At 42.2% G+C, this 21,889-nt stretch overlaps 2 protein-coding genes across 2 annotated transcripts; both read right to left on the minus strand.

The window, feature by feature from the left end:
* Positions 1–940: 940 nt before the first annotated feature.
* On the minus strand, positions 941–8,930 carry LOC118219113 (interleukin-17 receptor A-like). The gene is made up of 12 exons (XM_035402023.1): positions 8,352–8,930; positions 7,812–7,836; positions 7,148–7,294; positions 6,853–6,977; positions 6,316–6,442; positions 6,082–6,129; positions 5,476–5,633; positions 5,261–5,335; positions 5,031–5,094; positions 4,663–4,803; positions 4,176–4,205; positions 941–3,846 (listed from the first exon to the last, which is right to left on the minus strand). Exons 1-12 carry the CDS (start codon positions 8,451–8,453, stop codon positions 2,384–2,386), a joined length of 2,505 nt encoding a protein of 834 aa, XP_035257914.1. The 5' UTR covers positions 8,454–8,930; the 3' UTR covers positions 941–2,383.
* A 623-nt stretch (positions 8,931–9,553) lies between these two features.
* On the minus strand, positions 9,554–16,662 carry LOC118219232 (interleukin-17 receptor A-like). The gene is made up of 13 exons (XM_035402234.1): positions 16,161–16,662; positions 15,676–15,700; positions 15,092–15,241; positions 14,804–14,925; positions 14,425–14,545; positions 13,938–13,985; positions 13,326–13,471; positions 13,093–13,167; positions 12,696–12,762; positions 12,327–12,425; positions 12,032–12,057; positions 10,137–11,670; positions 9,554–9,774 (listed from the first exon to the last, which is right to left on the minus strand). Exons 1-12 carry the CDS (start codon positions 16,251–16,253, stop codon positions 10,207–10,209), a joined length of 2,436 nt encoding a protein of 811 aa, XP_035258125.1. The 5' UTR covers positions 16,254–16,662; the 3' UTR covers positions 9,554–9,774; positions 10,137–10,206.
* Positions 16,663–21,889: the final 5,227 nt, after the last annotated feature.

Genomic DNA, 21,889 nt, shown 5'->3' on the forward strand with positions numbered 1-21,889 from the left:
AAGTCCAAGCTTAGCTTCAACAACTCAGTAGGAACAGGGTCCATGGTGGTATGGCTGCTGGCTAGCATGGCCCTAGCAACCATCCTGCAAGACCCTAGCTATCACCTTTTAACTGTATTCAAGTCAACAGGAATAATTGGCCAGGTAAAGCTGTACATTTTCTACTCCTTCATGCTTTGTAATAGAACATCCATTCAACTTTATAGTTTATGCTTCCCACTACTGGCTACGCAACAATTCATTCAGCACTTTCAGCTCTGCAAGCTGACACATTTTCTGCAGAATACGTAACCCTTTCTAGTCATAGTTCTGGTTACAGAAATTGCATTTTCAATTAAAAATATATCAGAGCATGCTACCTGTGAGGTTCACTCCCAGTAGACAGGCACCGGCCAGGGTACATGCGAAAAAAAAATTTTGCTCTTTCACCACGAACAGCCTTATTAATTGTATTGTGTAGACCGCCTCTGTTAGCTGTATGTGTAGCCCATCAGATGAAGTGTGCATGATTGTTTTGCAAGTTTTCCACCTGTTCATAATCAATAAGTGATACTATATTGCTTGCAGTATCATTCCAAATATACAGATTATGTCAGCTCAAGGTAATCTGGATTTGCTCAAAGCAATCATTTTCTAATCAGTCACCACCTGTTGACACAGAGTGCCACTACTTTAGCCCATTTTATCAGAACACTCTGTGTTCTGATAAAATGCTGTGTAATATAAATTGCAGAGAATAATGTATCCTACAGGCAAAACACGATCCAGGATTGTTTTATAACCCCCCATCGCCCCCAATTTCAAACATTTCTACGTTCTAAATCTAAAGGAATGGCTCCAGGTATATTTAAAGATATGGTATGCAACGTGTCTGCTCTCATTTTGACATTGTTACAGTTATGAACATTTTACCCCATCAAAATTCAACCAAGACGGGAAGTGTTTGTACATATTTATTTATACATTTGTAAAAAAAAAAAAAAGAAAAGAAAAAAAAGCAGTACTCCTGGCCCTAAGGCCAACTACAGGCAAGTTGGACACTCACATAAATAACAAATGAGGTGTGGAGTATAAGGACAGCCCAGCTCTAGAAGACAGAAATATATATCTAGCAAAGGGCAAACAATAATACAGCAAAACATAATTAGCTGAGTGCGATATATGGAACTTTGATAATCATGGCTGTCTGCAGAAGTTCAGTTTTCCACAGGAACATACCATCATCACCAAAATAAATGGACGGCTCTCTCTTATGAGATGCAAAGATTTTCCTCTGTCTGAGACAACAATAGCACTCTCTATAACACAAAAAGTAAAGAGAACAATAATAATAAAATTAATAAAAGGAAGCTTAAAATTAATGAACTGTATAACTTATTTACAAAATAATAATAAAAGGTAAATATCACAGGGTAAATCCATTGCTGAAATTTACAGTCATCTCAGTCTGAAAACAACTGCATGGGTCATAAGGACCAAACAGATTGTTCTACTTCGTTGCTTAACATCTAACAAATCGTTCATATGAAACCGTCACCATATGAAACCGTCACACACTGAACTTGAAAGACATCCTTCTGTTCAGGAAACAATGCTTTATTGTGGGTTGAAGACGGTTGCAGATTAAATAATGACCAAAGTGGGCGTTGAATTGTAAGGGAAATTCCAGAGCCCTTCACTGATGGATCAAAAGGTTCCCACCACATTACAGGGCACGAGGATTGCTCCCCACTCAATTTTGACATTATTTTCATTTGTTTTTTTTAAAATCTTGCCACCTTTTCTTTTAAAAAAGTGTCACCTTCATGTGTATTATGGATGCAAACTCAGCAGCACTTCAACATTAAATGTGACCAGTTTTATGCAAATTTAGGCTGTTCTCTTTAAGAATGTTAACCTGTGTTCGTTGAGAATTCTATTCTGTTAACTTCCAACTTTACTCGTCTAAATATACAGGAAGTCTTGGCCATGTACTATGAAATATATTAAAGATATGAAAGAAAGAAAAAAAAAAGAAGAATTTAACTAGCTGTCAAGAATTAAGCAAAAAATATATTCCTATTTGTCAAGTTTGACAGTGAACCACATAAGGTACAGTGATTTGAGGTGTTACACATAAAAACATTATAAATGCATTTTGCAGCTTTTTAAATGGTTTGTACTGCGTGGTGTACTTACGATCTGTCGAAAATTGCCGAACAGCTAAATAAATAAATTAACTAATGTTTTCATGAGTTCTGTGATATTTACCTACACTGGCATGGTTCAATAAAAAAAAATGGACAAAAAAATATTTTAAAGCAAACGGCATACAAACTTTGAAAAGCAAGCTCAGGTCTACTTCTTTAGACGTTCCTCTTTAACGGCCGTGAGCAAAACCCGCTCAGTAGCTTGGCGTATCGGGAAAGCCGCTGGAGGGGGCGAGGCTGTTCAGAAGACACGCCTCCTGGAGTTTGGACAGAGCGTCCAGTGGGTCTGCAGAGCCCTGTCTAAGCGTCGAGTCCTGGAGGAGGGACCTGGAGATGTACCCTTGGTCTGATCCACTCTGCGGCCTCTTCTCCTGGATCCATTCGCGCCGCCCCTCCACGTCGAAAACGGACTCGTCCTCCACGCGCGCTGGGACGATGGGACACAGAGATTCCTGGAGAGCCCGCAGGCGCTGTAGAGATTCCTGGGAAGGTGGACCAAGAGAGGCGTGGAGCTGCTCTTCCTCTCCCTCTTCCTCCTCCTCCTCCTCCTCCTCACCTGGGCAGCTCTCTCCAGGTGACTCCTCTGGCCGGCACAGCCTGTTCACTCTCGGGGCGGCAGGTTCACACAGGGCAGGTTCTGCATTCACAGGCCGGTGTCCCTTGAAGGTGAAAAGCGAGGGGCCAGCATCCAGGACACCTGGAGTAGCCCTCGCCAGGGAATGTGAGGAACAGACCTGGCTCTGCTCCGCACAAATACCCGGATGAGATTCGTAGATGGAAAGCCCTTCCCCTCCCTGGTTCACGAGAGGAATTAATGCCCGGACGCCTCTGTCATCTTCATTGAACTCCACCTCGTTGACAAGGACAGGAGGCCCTTCCTTAAACTCTGGCACACACTGAAATACAGGGTCTCCGCACGTGTCTGCAAGAAGAGGGTGCTGTAGCTCGGACTCTGCCACTTCTTCCTCGCTGTCCACACACTCCTTTTCAAACCAGTCAGGATTCTCCAGCTGGTAGGCCTGCAAAGTCTCGATGGCGTCCCTCAAGGCTCTACCCGAGGGGCAGTTGAAATATTCATCTGGCGCTATTCCCTCGATGCGGTTCACCCTTCCCGGCTCATGTTTTTCCTGGTCCAGGATTCTGAAGTAGAGTTCCTCAAAGTGCTTCATCAGCTTGTACTTGACGGTGATGTTGAACGGGGCCGGGACGTCTTCCTCACTGCTCACGTCCTCAAAGTACGCCACGATGTACTTCTCCAGCGCAGCTGCTCGCAGCAAGTCTGGGGCAATCAGACTGAGGGCAGGGGTGAGCATGTCCCCCATGGGCGAGCGGAGGTCCTCTCTCAGCATCACCCGGCCCTCTCCGCACATCGCCCTCCACTTGGCGCGCACGCCCCGTGAGCACAGGATCAGGATCTTGTCGGACGACTTCTCGATCTGCTGCTTCTGCCAGTCCAGCCACTGCATGCGGCCCACGGCGCCGAGCCAGGCGGAGTCCAGCAGGTCCAGGACCACCTCGGTGCCGCACTTGGCAGTCAGGAAGGCGCACAGCTTGAGGACGACGTCTCTGTACAGAGGGTGGTCCAGCGAGTAGATCAGGAGCACTTTCCTCTGGGTGCTGGGTTTGTCCTGCGAGTCTTTCATAGGGAAATCTGGATCTGAGGGACAACATAGGAAAAATTTAGACAAAAGCTATCTTATGGTCATTAAACCTTGAAGGGGTAAGACCTGAACATTCTAATGCTGATGTAACAATCACTACTAGTAACTGAAAGCAATGTTCCAGAGTTCTAGAACACTGACTTATAATTATAAAAAACATTCCAAAATAGCTACTCTTCAAAGGGGTTAAAGGCTCCTTTCAACAGGATAGGCACATGGGGTTTTCTTATACCTCAGTCCAGTGCGTGCTGATATTTTAGCCAGGACTACAAAGCTCTGTATCAGTTAATGAGCAGGGAAAGCTGAAATACAACTGCTCGTTTACCTTTCTGGGATATTTTTGCTCCTCGCTGATCTGAAAGAAAAAACATAATTCTGGTCACACGCTGCCATTATACCTTCTGTGCCCTCATGAGTGTAATTTCAGAATTGTCTGGCTGCATCACTTTTATTTATAAATCATTAGTTTAATCACGTTACAGTGTGTATTAATGTTGTCAGTTCATGGTTGAGTGGTAGGTTTGCACAAGAGAAATGCGCTCCTCACATAACCAATGTAGAATGTTTGTGTTCTTAATAAACACTGAGACATAAGACCTGGCACATTCCAAATGAAGTGTATTATAAAGTGGTACTACATTTATCAAGTGTCTTTTTTTGTCAAGTGCGTAATATTAGTTTGTCACTTTCTGAAACTGGGTTTTTGGCAAACATTTAGGGCTTGCTGGAAAGCGTGTTGTGTAAAGCTAACTGCGTGTGGTTTGATTGAAATCTGGCCTAAAAAAAAGATGCATGCGGTTTCACCGACCGACCTTTCATCAGCAGTTTTCCACAGTGGAAATAGGCACAGCAGGCTATCCCACAAAGCAGGACGACACCGAGAGCGAGAACAAGGCCAACTGCCAGAGGAGTTTGGAATGGAACCCCGGGTGACAACGTCGGGCTGCTTGGACCTGACAGAGTAAATGGCAGTTTAGAACCAACACATTTAAATCAGGCATACAGTACACACGTCGGTCACATGACCTGCCTCAACACGGAAAGCTAAAAAAAACATCTAGAATAGTATTATTATCTGTCACTCAAATAGTTTTACTCATCAATACTTTATGTTCACTAGTATTGCCATATACGTTTTCTTTTGTTTGGTATTTGAATCCCTATGCTTTTGCTTACTTACAGATGTTAAATTTCTTCCAGCGTCGAATACAGTCGTTTTGGCACGACACAAAAAATGGCTGGATCTGTGAGGGAAATACAAAGGGTATATATAAGGGTATATACTGCAGTCAAATAAAGTATATAATAAAGTATATTTTACTTTATTTGACTGCAATTTACAGACATATCAGTTTATACTTTAGCCAAGTGCTAAATTATGTTTATGGTCCACATGTTGGCAATACATACCTCCACCTTAAAATGGCAACAAGTTCGAGGCCACATTCCAAGAGCAAAAGTTGCTTTCAGAGACGTCCGATTGCTCTGCAACACATCAAAATAACAGAATGATTAATTTGCGAATCCTGAAAAAATATTCTTTTTTTTTGCCTTTTCACAGAGATCATAGTGTCTATTGGAGGAAGTAAAGTCTTGCCGTGTGGCACAGCAGAGATGGATCATACCTTCTTTACGGTCTGGTACTCCGTGTTACTGGACACGCACTGGACGGCTACGCTGTACTTCTCAGAGAGCGTGTCGCCGTCGAAGCCCACGGTGATCGCTGCTTTGCCATCTTGCCCTTTGGACATCTCCAAGCTAATGTTGGACTTCCATAAACTTCCTAATCCATAACACAAACAGGCTTGTTGGAACAATATCAACAGCAAGCAACCCATAGGTGGGATTAAGAGAGGGTGAATCCACTGTTTCAGGGTGTGGATTGACACAAACATACAGTGAAATTGTATTTTTTAATCTAGCCAACTAGCACAAACACAAACATGCACCTGCTAACCCTGAACAACTGCTACATGCTGATTCTAGGTAGTAATTTAACTGCAATTTAAGGGACTGATTCCATTTCAATTCCCTTAATTCAAGAAATTAATTTGAGCTCAAATCATGTCGAGTCAAAAATGCTCAGTGAGACCATGAAGTATTTTAATTTCATTTCCTGAATTGAAGTTGCAACTGACCACAATTTCCATTACTACAAATTATAATTTCAGAATTAAATTAATTACTCATAATGAATAAGTATGTTTATTTAGATGTGAAAGTTCACTTACCGCTCTCCACACACTTTTTAGTTTTCTTTATTATGGCATCTGCACACCCTGACCAAAGAAAAGTAATTCCATTCACATCCACCATTTTAGTGCGATTTAAAATACAGAATCACTGTTGTACAGTCACTTGCAAATGCTACTTATTCTTGCTACTTAAAGTACCTAGAGACGTACCATTCTGAGCATGTGAGCATAAAGAAAGGCTTTTTTTATTTATAAACATGCAAATCTTACCTGGGATGGTAATCTCTTTAGAGACATTGTAGCTATCGTGGTTCAGGTTTGGCTTGGGCAGATTATTGACAGAAACTATGTATTTCTGGTCAGGGTCCACCACCAATCTGTCCAGTGAAAATGACCACTGAAAAACACACACGCGATTTAACACAAATGGTTGTTGGTCAGCATTATTCACAGACAGGAAGGCGTCCTCAATTTCAATCTACGTGAGATACTTTGAGTGCTTTTACACAGTCCGATGCCATTTTGTGTCATTTTTGGTCTTTGTATAAAAACAACAATGAACAGCTGCATACAAAAGCCACCATCGCCACTTTGCAAAGTGTTCCATTTGCACAGTATTTCCCCGATGCGTCAAGGCACTGCCTGCCCGGCCAACACAAAATGGTTCTCACAATGTTACTGCAATGTTTTCTGAATGTTATAACATTACCACTGCGTGGCAGGAACATTGTGAGAAGGGTTTTGCCTCAGCTGGGTGTGCAGGAGCCGGCCTCTGCCAAACGAATCGATGTGAAAGATCATCCTTACCGGTTCATCTGGCGAGTTCTTCTTGTGCGTGATCTTGTTGGCAAAGATGTAGCGAACGCAGCGGTTCAGGTTGATAGACATTTCCAGCACGTAGACCTCTGTGCCGTCCATGAATTTAATGCTCCCTGTGGTATAATAAAAAAAGTATGATATAAAAAACGTAAGCAACACCACAGGATGAATACAACAAGATAGGTGCAAGAATAAAGGGGGTTAAAAAAAGAGAGAATTGACAACAATTTGCGTGAGGAAAGACCTTAGCTTTGTAGCAGATATTGTTTTGCTTGACACCCACCGTCGATCTGCGCTGCCCAGTTCACCAGAAGAACCGGCACGAGGTCACCGTTCTCATCCTCTCTCACGTCCAGCTTCACCGTCAGGTTCTTCGGATCAGTCGGAGTGTATTTCCTGGGTCTTAGCCAGCCTTGGTCCAAGCAGTTGTCTGTGGGAAGGAAAAAGCGTGTGCCCCTTTGAAAGCACAGTCCGCTGAACAGAGTCTCCGTTGGTGACAGAGTGCTAACTTGCGACACTAAGTATCAGCAATTACTACAGTTCCTCCATTACTTTTTTTTTTTCCAGGCAAGCAGGAACCACCATTAATATGTCAAATGGAACCCTTTTATCACAGATTGACCCCAGACTTTCATTTTTCTTAATTTATGTAGTCCCTGGTCTGAAGTGCATAGCCTAATGCTTTGAAAATTAATTTTTATGTCATGATGTCCCAGGGCACTGAACATTTTAAAAACAATTTCCATAACACAGGTCAGGGCACCGTTCTGTTAGTTGCATACAGGTCAAACAAAAGTGCAATCAAAGAGAATTATTTAATCTTTTTTTGCACTTGGTTTCAGCATTTCTGATCCGAGGTGAAGGACAGAAACCTGTTATATTAAAGCCTACTACTTCCAATGTGTGAATGGAAAGGTGAGTATGGTGAATATGCCTCTGGGTCTTACTTATATTTGCCGTGCATCTCAGACCCTGCAAAATAAAAAAAAACAAACATTACTGCAAAAGACGTACTGAGTAGGAAAGCATGCAGATTATACCGCGGATCATAAGAGGCTATGACTCTCTACTGTCAATACAAATAGGAGCCTTTATTCAACCCGCCGTCTACATTTTTTTATTAACTTATAAATAATTGCAAACTTTGTTTTTGATTTCTCTTTCTTCACATCGGGCTTTCTCGGTTAAGAATGGACACCCCAGGTCTAAGGTTTCATATAGTCTGAAACTGTACTATTTTAATTATTGTAAGTTTTATACGCCGCGTCTTGGTTACTACTCTCTCGTAAAAGAATGACACAATCCTGGCTGGGTAAAGAACGAATAGTAATCGCGTAACTCAAATATAAGAGCTTCTCTAGTCAGGTATAGAAAGTATCTTCAGCAGTTGGGACCAAAAGTATTATTTTATTGCAAGACAAATAGCACGTGCCGAAAAATAAAGGAAAGATAAAAAGACATTGTGTCATAGCGATATTCACTCCTACCTCTTGTGTACAGTTCAGAGGTGGCGATTGCAATATCCGAAGACCGGACGTTAGAGTTGCATGAACGGACAACAACACGATACTGTAAACAATTAGATACATCCTCAGAAGACGTCAAAGCCATTCAATCCCAATCCATAACCTATTCGACGAAGCTCCGCTGCCGAGAAATTCCTTAAAGCACCCGCTTCTTCACTGAATTTCAGCAAGCGCGAGAATGTCTATAAAAATGGTATGACGAAGATGGATCATTATTATTATCACATTAAAAAACAAAGCAACAAAAGTAAAACAGTTGTTCTAAACTTGTTCTGAGTTTTTTTCTAAACTTTCGTGTTTGACTGCGCTCACTGGGACTTTCCGACGTGCGTCAAGTTTAAAGATTAACAGCCGTTCCGAGCCGAACTTCCTCCTTAGTTTATGCAAATAAAATACCGTGTGTAGGCCACGGAGATGAAATCCATTTACTGGAAATGTCACTATTTTTTTTCCGTGTAGCACCAGGAGGCGTTCAAAGCGATCACCTTGCTTTGGCCGGACCAATTATAGTTCCCGTGTTTTTTTTTAAGGAAACAGTGCACGTATGCCTTCCCCTGAACACGTTTAAACGAACTGTGTAAATGCGGCTGAGATTGATTTAGAATGTGTTATGGTGAAAAGTGAAGTTAGTTTGCAAACATTGTAAAAGGAGAGATCTGCGCATTTTCAACATAAGTAATCCTCTAATGGACTATGTAATTACACGCTTTTTTTAATTTTACTTTTTAATTTAATTTTATTGAATGATTGTTTAATTCAGTGTATATTGAGAAACTTTTTCTTTGAAAATTATGGAATCTGAAAAAATGTGAAAAACGCACGCACATGTATTACATGTTGTGTAATAAGGTTGTTTCCAGTCTTACTGATGTCGCAATATCCTGTCACATTTTTAAAAACACTTTTGGTAACAGCTGACCATGATGCGGGTTACAGTGAATTATATCTGGACTTATTTGCTTGCAAAACCTTTTTATATAAAACCTTCATTTTGTAACACAATGGATTTACATATTGAAAGTTGTATTCCCTCATTGGTCGCCTGTTTACCCTGGGATGTAAAAGTTTGTCTTTTGGACACATAAAAAGAAATGTTATTTTGAGGACTACCATATGAATTGCCTGCATATAGTATAGAGACAATGGTTCAGAATACATATGAATACAATCACTATAAACACTTTTATTATACAATGGCATACATTTTTCACACTTTCGAAATTTTGCACAGTGTTGCTGGACAGGATAAAAGAAACGGGAGTTGTTAACAGTGATGCACGGTAATCAAATGAAACCCTTCATTTATGGATTGACCAAACCTTTTCCCTGTTTGAAATCACAGTAGTCGCTGATTTGAAATAGTCTCTGGTATCACATTAGATGACAGGAGACACCCAATGTAAACATATATGAATGTAAAACAAATAACAAGTAAACAGAAAAAGTGCAGCATCACACATTACACTTGAAAATATGTATGAAAACCACAGCAACTTTGATGGCTGTAAAGTGTTGATGATGTGTAAATGCTTGAATTATTCACAACATTACTCGTACAAATCCCTATTAAAAAGCTCATAAATTATTTATTACAGGCATTTAGCAGATGCTCTTATCCAGAGCGACTTACACAACTTATTTATTTATTTATACTGTTTTTACATAGCATTTTTACATTTCACATATTTATGCAGCTGGATATATACAGAAGCAATGCAGGTCAAGTACCTTGCTCAAGGGTACAAAGACAGTGTCCTACTGTGACCTTTAGATTACAAGTCCAGTTCCTTACCCATTATACTACACTGCCGCCCAATTATTGGCGGTCATGTCCAAAAGATGCTTCACTCGAGGGCACGTCTCCTGACGGCTTGAGGCTGTTGAGGAGACAAGCTTCCTGGAGTCTGGTCAGAGCGTCCAGTGGATTCTGGGATTTATTGTGCGTTGAGTCCTGGTGGTGGGAGGACCTGGAGATGTACCCCTGGTCTGATCCGCTGGGGGGCCTTTTTCTGTGGTCCACGACCCCCACGGGCGCGGAGGCGAGGTCCTCCGCAGGGCCGAACGACCTCTGGAGGGCCTGCAGCTGCCGCAGCACGGTAGGTGAGAGGCGGTCGGTCGATGTCGGCGCCTCGTCTCGGTTCTCCACCGGGACGCTCTCTCCCGACGACGACCCCCACACCTCCCCCGGCAAATGAAACGTGTTCCTCATCGGTGTTGGCGGCTCCTGCGGGGCGGCGGCGTTCCTTGAGCAAGGCTGACCTTCGCTCGCTGAAGGGCGGAGGCTCCATTTTGACATCAGCGGATCGGCCTCAACGACTGGGTGCGAGTAACAGAGGTGGCTGTCGCTGGGATGAACGCCAGGATGAAGCTGGTGGGTGGAAAGCCCTTCCCCTCCCTGGTTCACGAGAGGGATTAATGCCCGGACGCCTCTGGCATCTTCATTGAACTCCACCTCGTTGACAAGCACAGGAGGCCCTTCCTGAAACTCCGGCACACACTGAAATATGGGGCCTCCGCACGTGTCTGCAAGAAGAGGGTGCTGTAGCTCGGACTCTGACACTTCTTCCTCGCTGTCCACACACTCCTTTTCAAACCAGTCTGGATTCTCCAGCTGGTAGGCCTGCAAAGTCTCGATGGCGTCCCTCAAGGCTCTACCCGAGGGGCAGTTGAAATATTCATCTAGCGCTATTCCCTCGATGCGGTTCACCCTTCCCGGCTCATGTTTTTCCTGGTCCAGGATTCTGAAGTAGAGTTCCTCAAAGTGCTTCATCAGCTTGTACTTGACGGTGACGTTGAACGGCGCGGGGACGTCATCCTCGCAGCTGACGTCCTCAAAGTACGCCACCATGTACTTCTGAAAGGAGGTGCTATGCACGACGTCTGGGACGATTAGGTTGAGGGCGGGGGTGAGCATGTCCCCCATGGGCGAGCGGAGGTCCTCTCTCAGCATCACCCGGCCCTCTCCGCACATCGCCCTCCACTTGGCGCGCACGCCCCGTGAGCACAGGATCAGGATCTTGTCGGACGACTTCTCGATCTGCTGCTTCTGCCAGTCCAGCCACTGCATGCGGCCCACGGTGCCGAGCCAGGCGGAGTCCAGCAGGTCCAGGACCACCTCGGTGCCGCACTTGGCCCTCAGGAAGGCGCACAGCTTGAGGACGACGTCTCTGTACAGAGGGTGGTCCAGCGAGTAGATCAGCAGAACTTTCCTTGGGGTGCTCAGCTGGAGAGGCTCTTGTCGAGAGACAGCAGTGGGCGTGGCAGCTGGGTCGCTCAAGGAACCTGAAGTAGAGAGACTCATTATGACAGCTTGAAGCTCAATAAAAAAAATAGTCGAGCACAACAAGAACGTGCAATTTTGTTATTTTCCTCACATTAAAAAAATATGTATTTTTTGAATAAAGAATAAAGAATGTGGCTCTCTTTTCGCAGAAAGGTCATGCACAATATTACACATTCTGATCTGAAAATTTTGAAATGAAAAATATATGCCCGTGAGAAAAATTCTTTCTCATTGTTTGCATCTATGTCTCGGAAGACCTTAGCAGTTACCCAACAGTAACCCAACCCTAAAAGCTGGATTAAAGCTATGCATACACTAAAAGGTCTGCAACTCTGTGTTACATAATAAAGATTCATTTACCTGGAGGGCAGGGTTTTCTCACACCTGAAATATTAAAAAAAACATTGCTATGAGGTCATTTAAAATGGTATACAGTTTTTTATTAGGCGATAGTTGTTGTCCAGTTATTCCGCTAACAATTAATGCTTATTTCCTGGAAAACACATGATATTTTATTCAAGATATTTTGTTAATTCACCTTATATATATTGGTAAAGGTTATTTACTGGCACTAATTTGTGCATGCTATTTTTTTTTTTTTACATTCTCGTAGATGAAAAAACCTTTAGTTACATATTAAATTTTTCACCTACCGGTCAAGGTCTTTCTGCAAAGTGCAAAACACCCACAACAAAGGAGCAGTCCCAGGAAAGAAATGATTAAAACTTGTCCGCCACAGTATCCTGGGTCATCTGCAGTGGAGGGAAACATAATATTTATGGAAATTAATGCCTGGACATTGAACTGCACTTGATTGACAAGGACAGGAGGCTCTTCCTTGAACTCTGGCACACACTGAAATATGGGGTTTCCGTGTTTGCAAGAAGCGGGTTCTTAAAACATAAAAATAAACGCATCACATTTCTGGTGGCAACTCTGTGAGCTTCATGTAAGCAAAATGCGTGGCATTTTTGGCATTTTGGATGATGAAGCAACTCTTGACTGAATGAGTTCCTACTTACGGACGCAGTTCTTAAATCTCTCCAGGCGGGCACAGTCCTCGCTGCACCGAATAAAAAATGGCTGGATCTGTGGAAAAAAAGGCGTTCTGTCTGTCCTGTTCTGTCACCCTCACACTATTCATTTATTCACTATAAATAAATACTAATATTTTAATTTAATAAATAGTTTTTTAAAACACGTATTGGATATTCTTGTAGAAAGTACTGTTTTTTTTTGTTTTTTTTTCATTTTTTATTCATTTGGAGTCATGTCAACAGCAAACTTTTTACCCCAGGGAAGGAGGGCAGGTAGAGGGTTTTCTGGGGGTTTCTGGGGGTTTCTGGCAGAGGGCATTTAGTAAAAACGCATCAGGAATGTCTGTATTGATGGTGCTCACATCTGCTGAATCATGCTTACCACAATGTCATAATCGCAGCAGGTCGCAGGCCACTGGTCCATTGCAAACGTCACATTCAGGGACGTCTCATTTTCCTGTGACGTCCAAAACGTAAAAGTAAGATCGTCATCTCATTTTTTTTTGTCTGTTGTAAAATTAAGACTTTATTATGACTTTATTATGATTTTATTATGATTATTATTATTATTTTTTTACAGCAATTGATACGCTGATGAGCTGGAGAGAGAGTTACCTTCCAGACGGTCTGCGAGTCTCTGAAGTCCGGACACTGGACGGACACAGTGTATTTCTCAGAGTGCTCCTCGCTGTTAAAACTCACGGTCATCGCTGCTCCCGAACCCGATACACTCCGGGTAATGTTAGGTTCCCACAGGCTTCCTGGAATAGGAGTAATAATCTGAACACAGAGCACAGAGCACGGAAACTGAACACCCTCCACCCGGGTATTAGTTGTGTCAGAGCCCACTACCGGCTGAAGCCTTTAGGAATTTGTCTGGATGGCAGAAAGCACTGATCTGATTCTTTTTCTAGCTCTAGTGGTGTGCTCGCCATGTTAAATATATGTTTTGTTTTTTTGTCACTTTGGTTTACAGCACCTAGCCATCCACCCATCCATTATCTAGACCCGCTTATCCTGGGGAGGGTCGCGGGGGAGGGGTGCTGGAGACTATCCCAGCGTGCATTGGGCGAGAGGCAGGAATACACCCTGGACAGGCTGCCAATGTATCACAGAAAAAGCATCTATCAAACAACCAAATTTGCCAAGTTTGTCATAATGCCAGGGCTTAGCCTCTTGTATTGTATGTTTCCAGAGAGTTCTATAAAACTGAAATATAGGGCTTACCACTCTCCAAACATACTTCTGTTTCCTGTAATTTAGGATCATTGCACCCTGATGGAAACAAAACAAGAAAAGAAAAAAAAACTATTTGAAACAATATTCTTGTACTGCTATTAGCCTGGGAAACCTGCCTTAAAATGAATCTTTATTCTGTTAAAACGGCAGAATATTATATAAACTCTTGTATACTCTGAAAAATGGACTGAGCATCAAAAGAAAGAATTTTGCGAGGCTTGAAGGCTCTCTTGCTGAGCATATTTTTTCAGTTTGTCTTCTGCTTTTGTCATTGTTACTAATTTAAGATCCTTATGTCTACAGTTTCTTTGTGTTAAACGTTTTATTAAATGTTTATTTCAGAATATATTTTGGTTCTAACAACAGGTCTTAATATTTGACCAAATGGTTAATCCGATGCATTGGAATTTATCACAGGGTACCTGATGCACTAGGTGTCTTGTCTCACTGTTTGATACCTGTGTTAGACTCTCACCTGGGACGGTAAAGTTTTGGTCAATCTTGTTATGCCCAATGCGTGGTACAGGCAGATTAGAAATGTAAATCGAGTATTTCTGTCCGGGATCCACAACAACTCGGTCCAATGAAAATGACCACTGAAAAGAAAGTTTAAATCTTAATAGCTTCTGTAAATTCAGGTTCCAGGAAACAAGTAAGCACATTAGTAGTAATAATAATCAATAATCATCATATCTTCACAACAATAATTCAGTTTTGTGATTGTTAAACTACCCAAAATGTAAATAAATAAAAGTCAATTTGAGTAAAAAAAGAAAAAAAAAGATATAAAATGGTCAACAATTTTTTAAATAAAAATAAGTCAGATCGCACTATTACAATATATCTTTTCTTACCGCTTCATGCCTAGGGTTCACCATTTCCATTTTATTGTGGAAAACGTAATAAACGCAAAGGCTTTGGTTACTGGCCTCCTGTCGTATGTGCACCTTGGTTCCTTTGAGGGAAAATATGCTTCCTGTGCAGGACAAAAAATAAATCATGCTAAATATTCCTTTACTACATTACTGTAGAAAAGATTAAAAATATGAAATATGATACGGTTCACAGGGCAGCCCCCTTGACAACCAGTGGCTTCTACAGCTTGGCTTCCCTGTCTCTTGAGTGTGCTGTCAGATACCCACCATCTGTCCGCGCCCACCATTTCGCCGAGATCACGGGCACCAGGTCCCCTTTCTCGTCTCTTCTAGCCACCACCTGTAGCTCTGATTTCGACGGGCTGGTTGAGGTTTCATACCTGGGCCTAACCCACCTGTCCCCGTCAGAGCAGTCACCTGGCGGACAGATTGGGGAACGTAAAATGGCACTTCAAGACACCGTGCTCTCAGCTAGAATGTGCTGCGCTCCCGTTCGTCACCTCGTCATTTCAGAGCAGCACCGGGTTTACGCCTCTTGTCTTTTAAATTTATCGCAGAACTCTATTTCCCATGGGCGACGGGCGTAACTGCCGTCACGCGCATCAATTAAGGACGGTTAACTGCCGTTTGACCATTTCGGATGCTTTTGACAGCCTGTGCCAGAGTGAAACCAGGACTAGCCATAAAATGCTAACCTGGTGGCAAAGCAGTTGTTAACAGTCCCAGTAATGACTGTCAGTAACTGGATTGTTTTCCCATCGCCTTGACACACACTGGTTTAAAGTTGCCAGTGCAGAATCACTGTGGGATTTTAGCTGGTATGATTATAAGTAGATGCTCATTACACTTACTTATATTTGCACTGCACCTCAGGCCCTAGAGAAAAAGGAAACAGAAAAAGGAAAAAAAAAATCAGTTAAAGGTGTTACAGACGTACGCACAACATGCACAGTGTATTCCAATTTTGTGCAATGATTCGCCATAAAACATTTAATGTGTCCATGAAAAATATATTTTACATGTATTACATGTATACTAAGCTATTATTATTATTATTATTATTATTATTATTATTGCTGTCGTTGTATTAATAAAAACAAAACCCATAATAATAACAATGGCCAAACAAAAATACATCTAGGAGCACATCATATACATGCGACATAGAAGTTACCATCTATTGTAACAGACTTAATGGTGTATATTGATATCCTATACAGTGAACACAATGACCTGACTTTAAAAGCAGAGAAATATCTCACCCGATTACACAATGATGGCGCTAAATTAAAACAGGAAGATAAAAATGTAATAAAAGAGTATATTAACTTTTTACCTCTTGAGTACAATTTAGAGGTGGCCCTTCCATTATCCGGAGAGATGATACTAGAGCCATTAGCGAGAAAACATGTCCGATAAGGAAATTCATATTTATCCTTTCCTCTTCGGCGAACTTTAATCGCCTACTTGCTGTGAGAATCCACGGCTAATACCGCAATGAAGTTAGATTTGGACAACTATGTCACGAAACGCTACGTTCATTTAAATAACAAAACCTCTGACAGACACGTCAAATAGGCAAACATTAGTCTTTACGTGGACGAGCTGAAGGCGAACAAATGCTGGCTGGTTAAGATAAAAACTCCGAACAGGAAATGATTTTCTGGACAGACAAGAAACAGAAAGTACGTAGCGGGCGTGCTTGCACCTTTTTTGTCAAGATACAACCCAGTTCCTTCCTGGTTACGGAATTGACAGTGAAATTGGTACTTCAGTTTTTAAAAAATGAAATAAGAAAACACTATAAAATCTCATTTGAAATAGGGCTTGTGGTTCCCTGGGTTTTCAGGCGGGCCAGTTCTGGGACAGTTGTGTTGGGGTGGAAGAGAAGAGACAAGATCTGACCTAGTTAGTCTCAGCTACAGCCTCTGCGGTCGGGATAGCGAACAGCGATAAGCATGTAAGGGGAGGCTGCTATATCGCAATAGACCCATTCTGTTTAGTTTTTACACTTGACTTCACAGAGCCTGCGATTGAATTTAATAAGGTAGTTCATACAGCACCTGACTATGTATAAGACCGAGGTAGCGGGCTGCCGCATTGCAAAGCATTGCAACATACAACTTTGACGGCCAAATATAATGTAATATATTCTTTCTCATTAGGTGCGTTTGAAAGGGTTACCATGGTTTTATTCCCCAATGTATATGGCAGAGTAATAAGCTTCGACTTAAATGAAACAGGAGTCGTGCACAGTCCACGGCCCCTTCAAATAATCTTCCTCTCCTTCTACTGTAGATCTTGCGCATAGTTAGTTGGGCAACGTGGATCGGATTTTTAGTTTCACAAACACGCTTCAGCGACTCACCTCTGGGTGGCAGCGTTTGACCTTAGAAGCGTGGAATCGCATGCTCCTTTCTTGTATTCGGCAGACAGTAAACATTGCACACGGAGGAAAATGAAGGATTTGGAAGATAAAACATTTTCTTTTAATCTGCATGGACTTGCGTTGTTAACGTGTGGTAGTGGTAGAATTTATAGTACAGTTTGAAAAAGAGATTGCTTATCATCACTGATCACACATAAATAACAGTGTGTTTCTCATAAATGGTATGATTATGCATGGCTGCATCCGGATTAAGTATGATTGCCTTTTATTTTGTTGTTGGTATATATTTATCTGATATTCTAAGACCGCATTAATTGTTTTTATGTCAAGTCTTATCATTTTGTGTCCATGCATTGCACAAGACTGCTTCATGACCAAATCATAATAACATGCCCAAGCAGGAATGCACTGAAATACATTACATACATTGACTGGAATACAATGCATAGAGTTGGTCTTAGTCAACATGGACAATTCACCTGTGAAATTCTACAGTAGCTACCAGGTGGCAGCGACAGAAATGCTGTGCTGCTTCAATGGTGCAGGGCTACACACGCGGTTTACCCTCTGCACAAGCTCAGAAGGTGATTGAACGGTAATAATAAAATCCTGAAATTAATATTGCTGTTTGCAATGGGGGAGACCCGCACGGGACTCCAGGTGTCCGAAGTGTGTCGTCCAAAGTTTTAGGTAAAAAATGTAGCGGTGGCTTGGGGAGTTGAGTTGTTTGGACAGCCCATGATTTCAGGTGTGAAAAAAATGAATGCGCACCTTTCTGGCATGCAGATTTTTAATTCACTTCTCCCACAGGTAGCCTTTAGCAACATCCTGTACAACACACAGAGCCAGAATTGGCTCGTTCCTTGTGTAACCTCGCGTTCCATTCCAGGTGTACCCATCTCACAGCCAAAGTTGTCCGAAGGGCTCCGCCATCAAAATGGCGGGCAGTTGCAGGCTTCATTAGCTAATGCATAGACTGAAACAATATTATAAGGTCATCTACTCACCATTAAAGGAGCTGATTTGAGTGCTGGGTGTGTGTGTGTGTGTGGGTGTGGTGCTGATCAGAAAAGGGGTGGGTGGGTGGGGGCGGGGGCGGGGTCATGACTGAGTGAAGCTGGAGATTAATATATAATGGTGCATGAAATATGAATCATCCACATAGACAGCAAACAAACAAGGCACTTCAGCCAGCCTACGAACACTGCCGTTCTGACAAAAAGGCGCCAATTCATTAGTTCCATTGTCCCTGTACACAATTTGAATCCTGTTCTGCAGGGACCGAAGTCTGTTCGAACCCACTAGCTGAGCACAGTGAATGGATGACTGGGTGAATCAGTGAGTGTGTGTTTGGATGTACGTAACAGTACAACCCGCGTGCACTCCGATGCAGTATTTATATCATCATTGTCTGGCTGCAGATATGTACATACGTATTGATTTGTGTTATGTACTGTCACGGGTTTTCATTCTGGGACCTGTGAACATGAAGTTTTCTTGTACTACGTGTAATTGACAAGACACTAAAGAAAAGGCGATCATATTCATGGGATAAAACTACACTGCAGTCAAAATGCTTGTTTTACCAAAAAAGTACGATCCAGTCTTTTCATGCACTTTTCATCATTTGACGTCTTCTCTGAGCATGGGAATCAAGTATCAGGTACAGCCGGCTCACAAATCTTGGAGACAAGTAAATATATATTAATATGAATTATACTGGTCATTTATATATAATATAACAAAAAAAGGGAAATTGCTATTTTAAAAATAATCTACTTTCAGGAGTCTGCCAAGCATAAATACCAAAAATAAAAGTGAAAGAAACAGGTCTGACATGAGTCATATATCTGAGTGAGACTGAGCAGTTATTCAGCACAATCACATCTCTTTCCTGACTGGAACAGTGGAGGAGTGTTCTTTGTAGTATTCTGTTAGTAGTAGTGTCAGATTTATCTTGTAATTATTTATTCCAGGAGCTAAACAGTTTAAATCTTACAAAGGAGGAGAATAAAGTGAGATAAGTTGCTGCTGGGAATATATCTTTGGGGTCACACATGCACACATTCTGAATTGTTACATAACCAGAAAATAACGGCATGTTCTGAAGGAATGACAGTTGGTCTGTTCCAGGCTAGAACTGGGTTAAGGGGAGGCTCCCTCACCTGCTACACAGCAGTTACGAAGAAAGGGGAAGAAAGGCCTTACAGGAGATAGAAACCACACAGGGCCTTAGGAGGGCCTTGTATTTGGAAGAATGTTACAGCTAAATGCTGATTTCTTGTGGCGTTTCCTGCCTGACCTCGGTGCTAAATGTAACGGATGACAGAGGCCATTTTGTCACTTATATCAATAGCCTTTGAATGCCACCTTTTGGCACTGCAAGCTGCGCGAGCTGACCATGGATGATGTAACCGTGGCAGTTTCACCAGGTTAATCCCGTAACATTATGGGGCATCCTACTCTGGCTGTCAACAACCAATTATTTTCCTTTGGAGATGAATATTAAATTTTTTTATTTGTTTACCAGTGTCCTTTGGCCTTTCCATAACATTACCTTATAACGCATTCCCTACATTCCTTGTTTCAACCGACGCGCATGCAAAAGGAATTGAAAAACACCAAATGCCAGCATAAAATTGCCGGCGTTGCTTATCACTGAAAAATACCTTTAGTCTGCCTGACTGCCAGCCCTGCATGCTTGAGTCCCACTGTTTGGCGGCCATTTTGGATCCTGAAAGTTATCTTTTTCTTGAGTTCAGCTCGCTGGTTTTTCTTTAGAGGGAAGCGTCCCAGAGAGGGAGAAGTGCCACCCAGAGCCAAGTGCTTTTTTTTCAGAAAGAACACCTTTCATCTCCCGAACCACAGGTGTTTTCGTGGTCTGAAGGTGGGACTGAGGTGATTTCACTATCCCTTCATCCTCCTTTCCTCTGTTCTTTCTTCCTTTTTGTACTGTCTTGACAGCCCTCATGCCAATATATTAAAAATTAGGGTTTTGCCAGTAAAAAAAAAAAGAAAAAAGCGTTACAGGCACCTATTTTAAAAACTGAATGTGTCTTGTCTTCCACAGGTCAGCAGCAAAGCAGAGATCATTCAAGCCTCCTCTGACTTTATCAAAATCTGCCATCAAAACAGAACTAACTTGACTCAAGTTTGTGCAGAAGAAGCAAAACACTTGCATTTACCTGAAAGTCAAAATGAAGAAGAAATGTTGATTGAGTGCAGGCCTGTGTTTTATCACACACTCACATACACACACACACACATAAACACATGCAGATACACGCACACGCACGCGTACACTCACACACACACACACACACACATAAACACACAGACACACACACACACACACACGCACAAATAGATATGCTTACACAAACAAAAGAACCAGACACAATCTGGGCCTTTCAGTTGGCCTTGGCTCTAGGGCACTCTCCTCCCATGTTCTATATTAGTATGTCTCTCTGAGTTCGCGTCCCTCCTTCAGATGGATTCCTGGTTTTCTGTGGCTGCGCGGATCTCTCCTTGGGGGGGGAAATGAAACTTTGTTTTGTCTTTGCGTGAAAAAAGCCCCTCAAATAATCTATCGAGGGACAACAGTGGGTTTGAGAAACCATCAGGAAACCGCATCATCTATGCGTATATATATATATATATATATATATATATACATGGCTAGGCTAAACCACAGCAATGCGTCGCATCTCTCCTCAGTTTCTGAGTGTGTTTGGATTGCACCGGGACACTAAACGCTCCACGTGAGTTGAGTCATCTGCTCTTGGAGGGCAAACAAGCTCTCCTCACATTGCCCCCGGGGTGAATTCAACCTGTTAGGGTCTGATGGCCCCTGCTTGTTTTTCGTCCTTCAGTGAAACCTCTCTGCCATGCTCAGACAATGCTCCCTGCCCAGGTGTTTTTTTTTCCCCAAACCCCTTCTGGGAGGCTATACTTAGAGCCTGATAAACAGCATCCATCCTGAGTCACGTTTGGATTCAGAGATCCAAATGTGCCCAGTGGGCTGTGCCACAAACTCTGTACCTGTGTGCCCTCTTTTTTTGCTGAGTAAACTCAGTGTAAACTCTGAGTAAACTGTGCAAACTCAGTGTAAACTCTGTGAACTCTGCGTGACCGTTGTGTGGTTCAGAAGCCTGAGGCATTTCAGCTGGTCTATTTTAGTCTCGTGGTGGGGGGAAAAAATCAAACGTGAAATACAGCTTTGAATTTACGATGTCTCACAGAAGTATTGTTTGAGGTGTTAAATTCAGGACATTTTGATCTATGAAAACAGAGCTGACATGGCTGTAATCTTGGTGCCAATGACATTGTTTAGAGAAATGTGTTTTAAATAAATATAGCAAAATAACACTGCAGGATGGTCACTATTAATGTTTATTTTATCTCATTCCATTTTTTCCTGCATTTTTTATATTATGCAGTTCTTGAAAAAATATTATTATTATTATTATTATTATTATTATTATTATTATTACTGTATCTAGGGCAAAAATCATACGAATAGGTCTCCAGTCTCACCTGCAGTGTAGTGATGATGGACGCAAGCCATGCTGACTGGAGTGTTCCCCCCACAGTCCACAGGAGTTTGACAACATCCCCCATCCCTCATCCCTCCATCCCCCATCCCTCCACCAGGTGAGAGCCTTATCTTTCAGACC

Source organism: Anguilla anguilla, chromosome 19 (assembly GCF_013347855.1).
Source record: "Anguilla anguilla isolate fAngAng1 chromosome 19, fAngAng1.pri, whole genome shotgun sequence".
In the NCBI taxonomy this organism is placed as follows: domain Eukaryota; kingdom Metazoa; phylum Chordata; class Actinopteri; order Anguilliformes; family Anguillidae; genus Anguilla; species Anguilla anguilla.

Coding starts and splice junctions, on each gene's coding strand:
- LOC118219113 (XM_035402023.1), bottom strand. CDS start 8,453: ATGTATCTAATTGTTTACAGTATCGTGTTGTTGTCCGTTCATGCAACT. Junction 6,443..6,852: donor AGAACTCGCCAGATGAACCG/GTAAGGATGATC, acceptor TGTGTTTTTCAG/TGGTCATTTTCACTGGACAG. Junction 5,634..6,081: donor TAAAAAGTGTGTGGAGAGCG/GTAAGTGAACTT, acceptor GTTATGGATTAG/GAAGTTTATGGAAGTCCAAC.
- LOC118219232 (XM_035402234.1), bottom strand. CDS start 16,253: ATGAATTTCCTTATCGGACATGTTTTCTCGCTAATGGCTCTAGTATCA. Junction 13,986..14,424: donor CCAAAACTTTACCGTCCCAG/GTGAGAGTCTAA, acceptor TGTTTCCATCAG/GGTGCAATGATCCTAAATTA. Junction 12,426..12,695: donor GAGATTTAAGAACTGCGTCC/GTAAGTAGGAAC, acceptor CCTCCACTGCAG/ATGACCCAGGATACTGTGGC.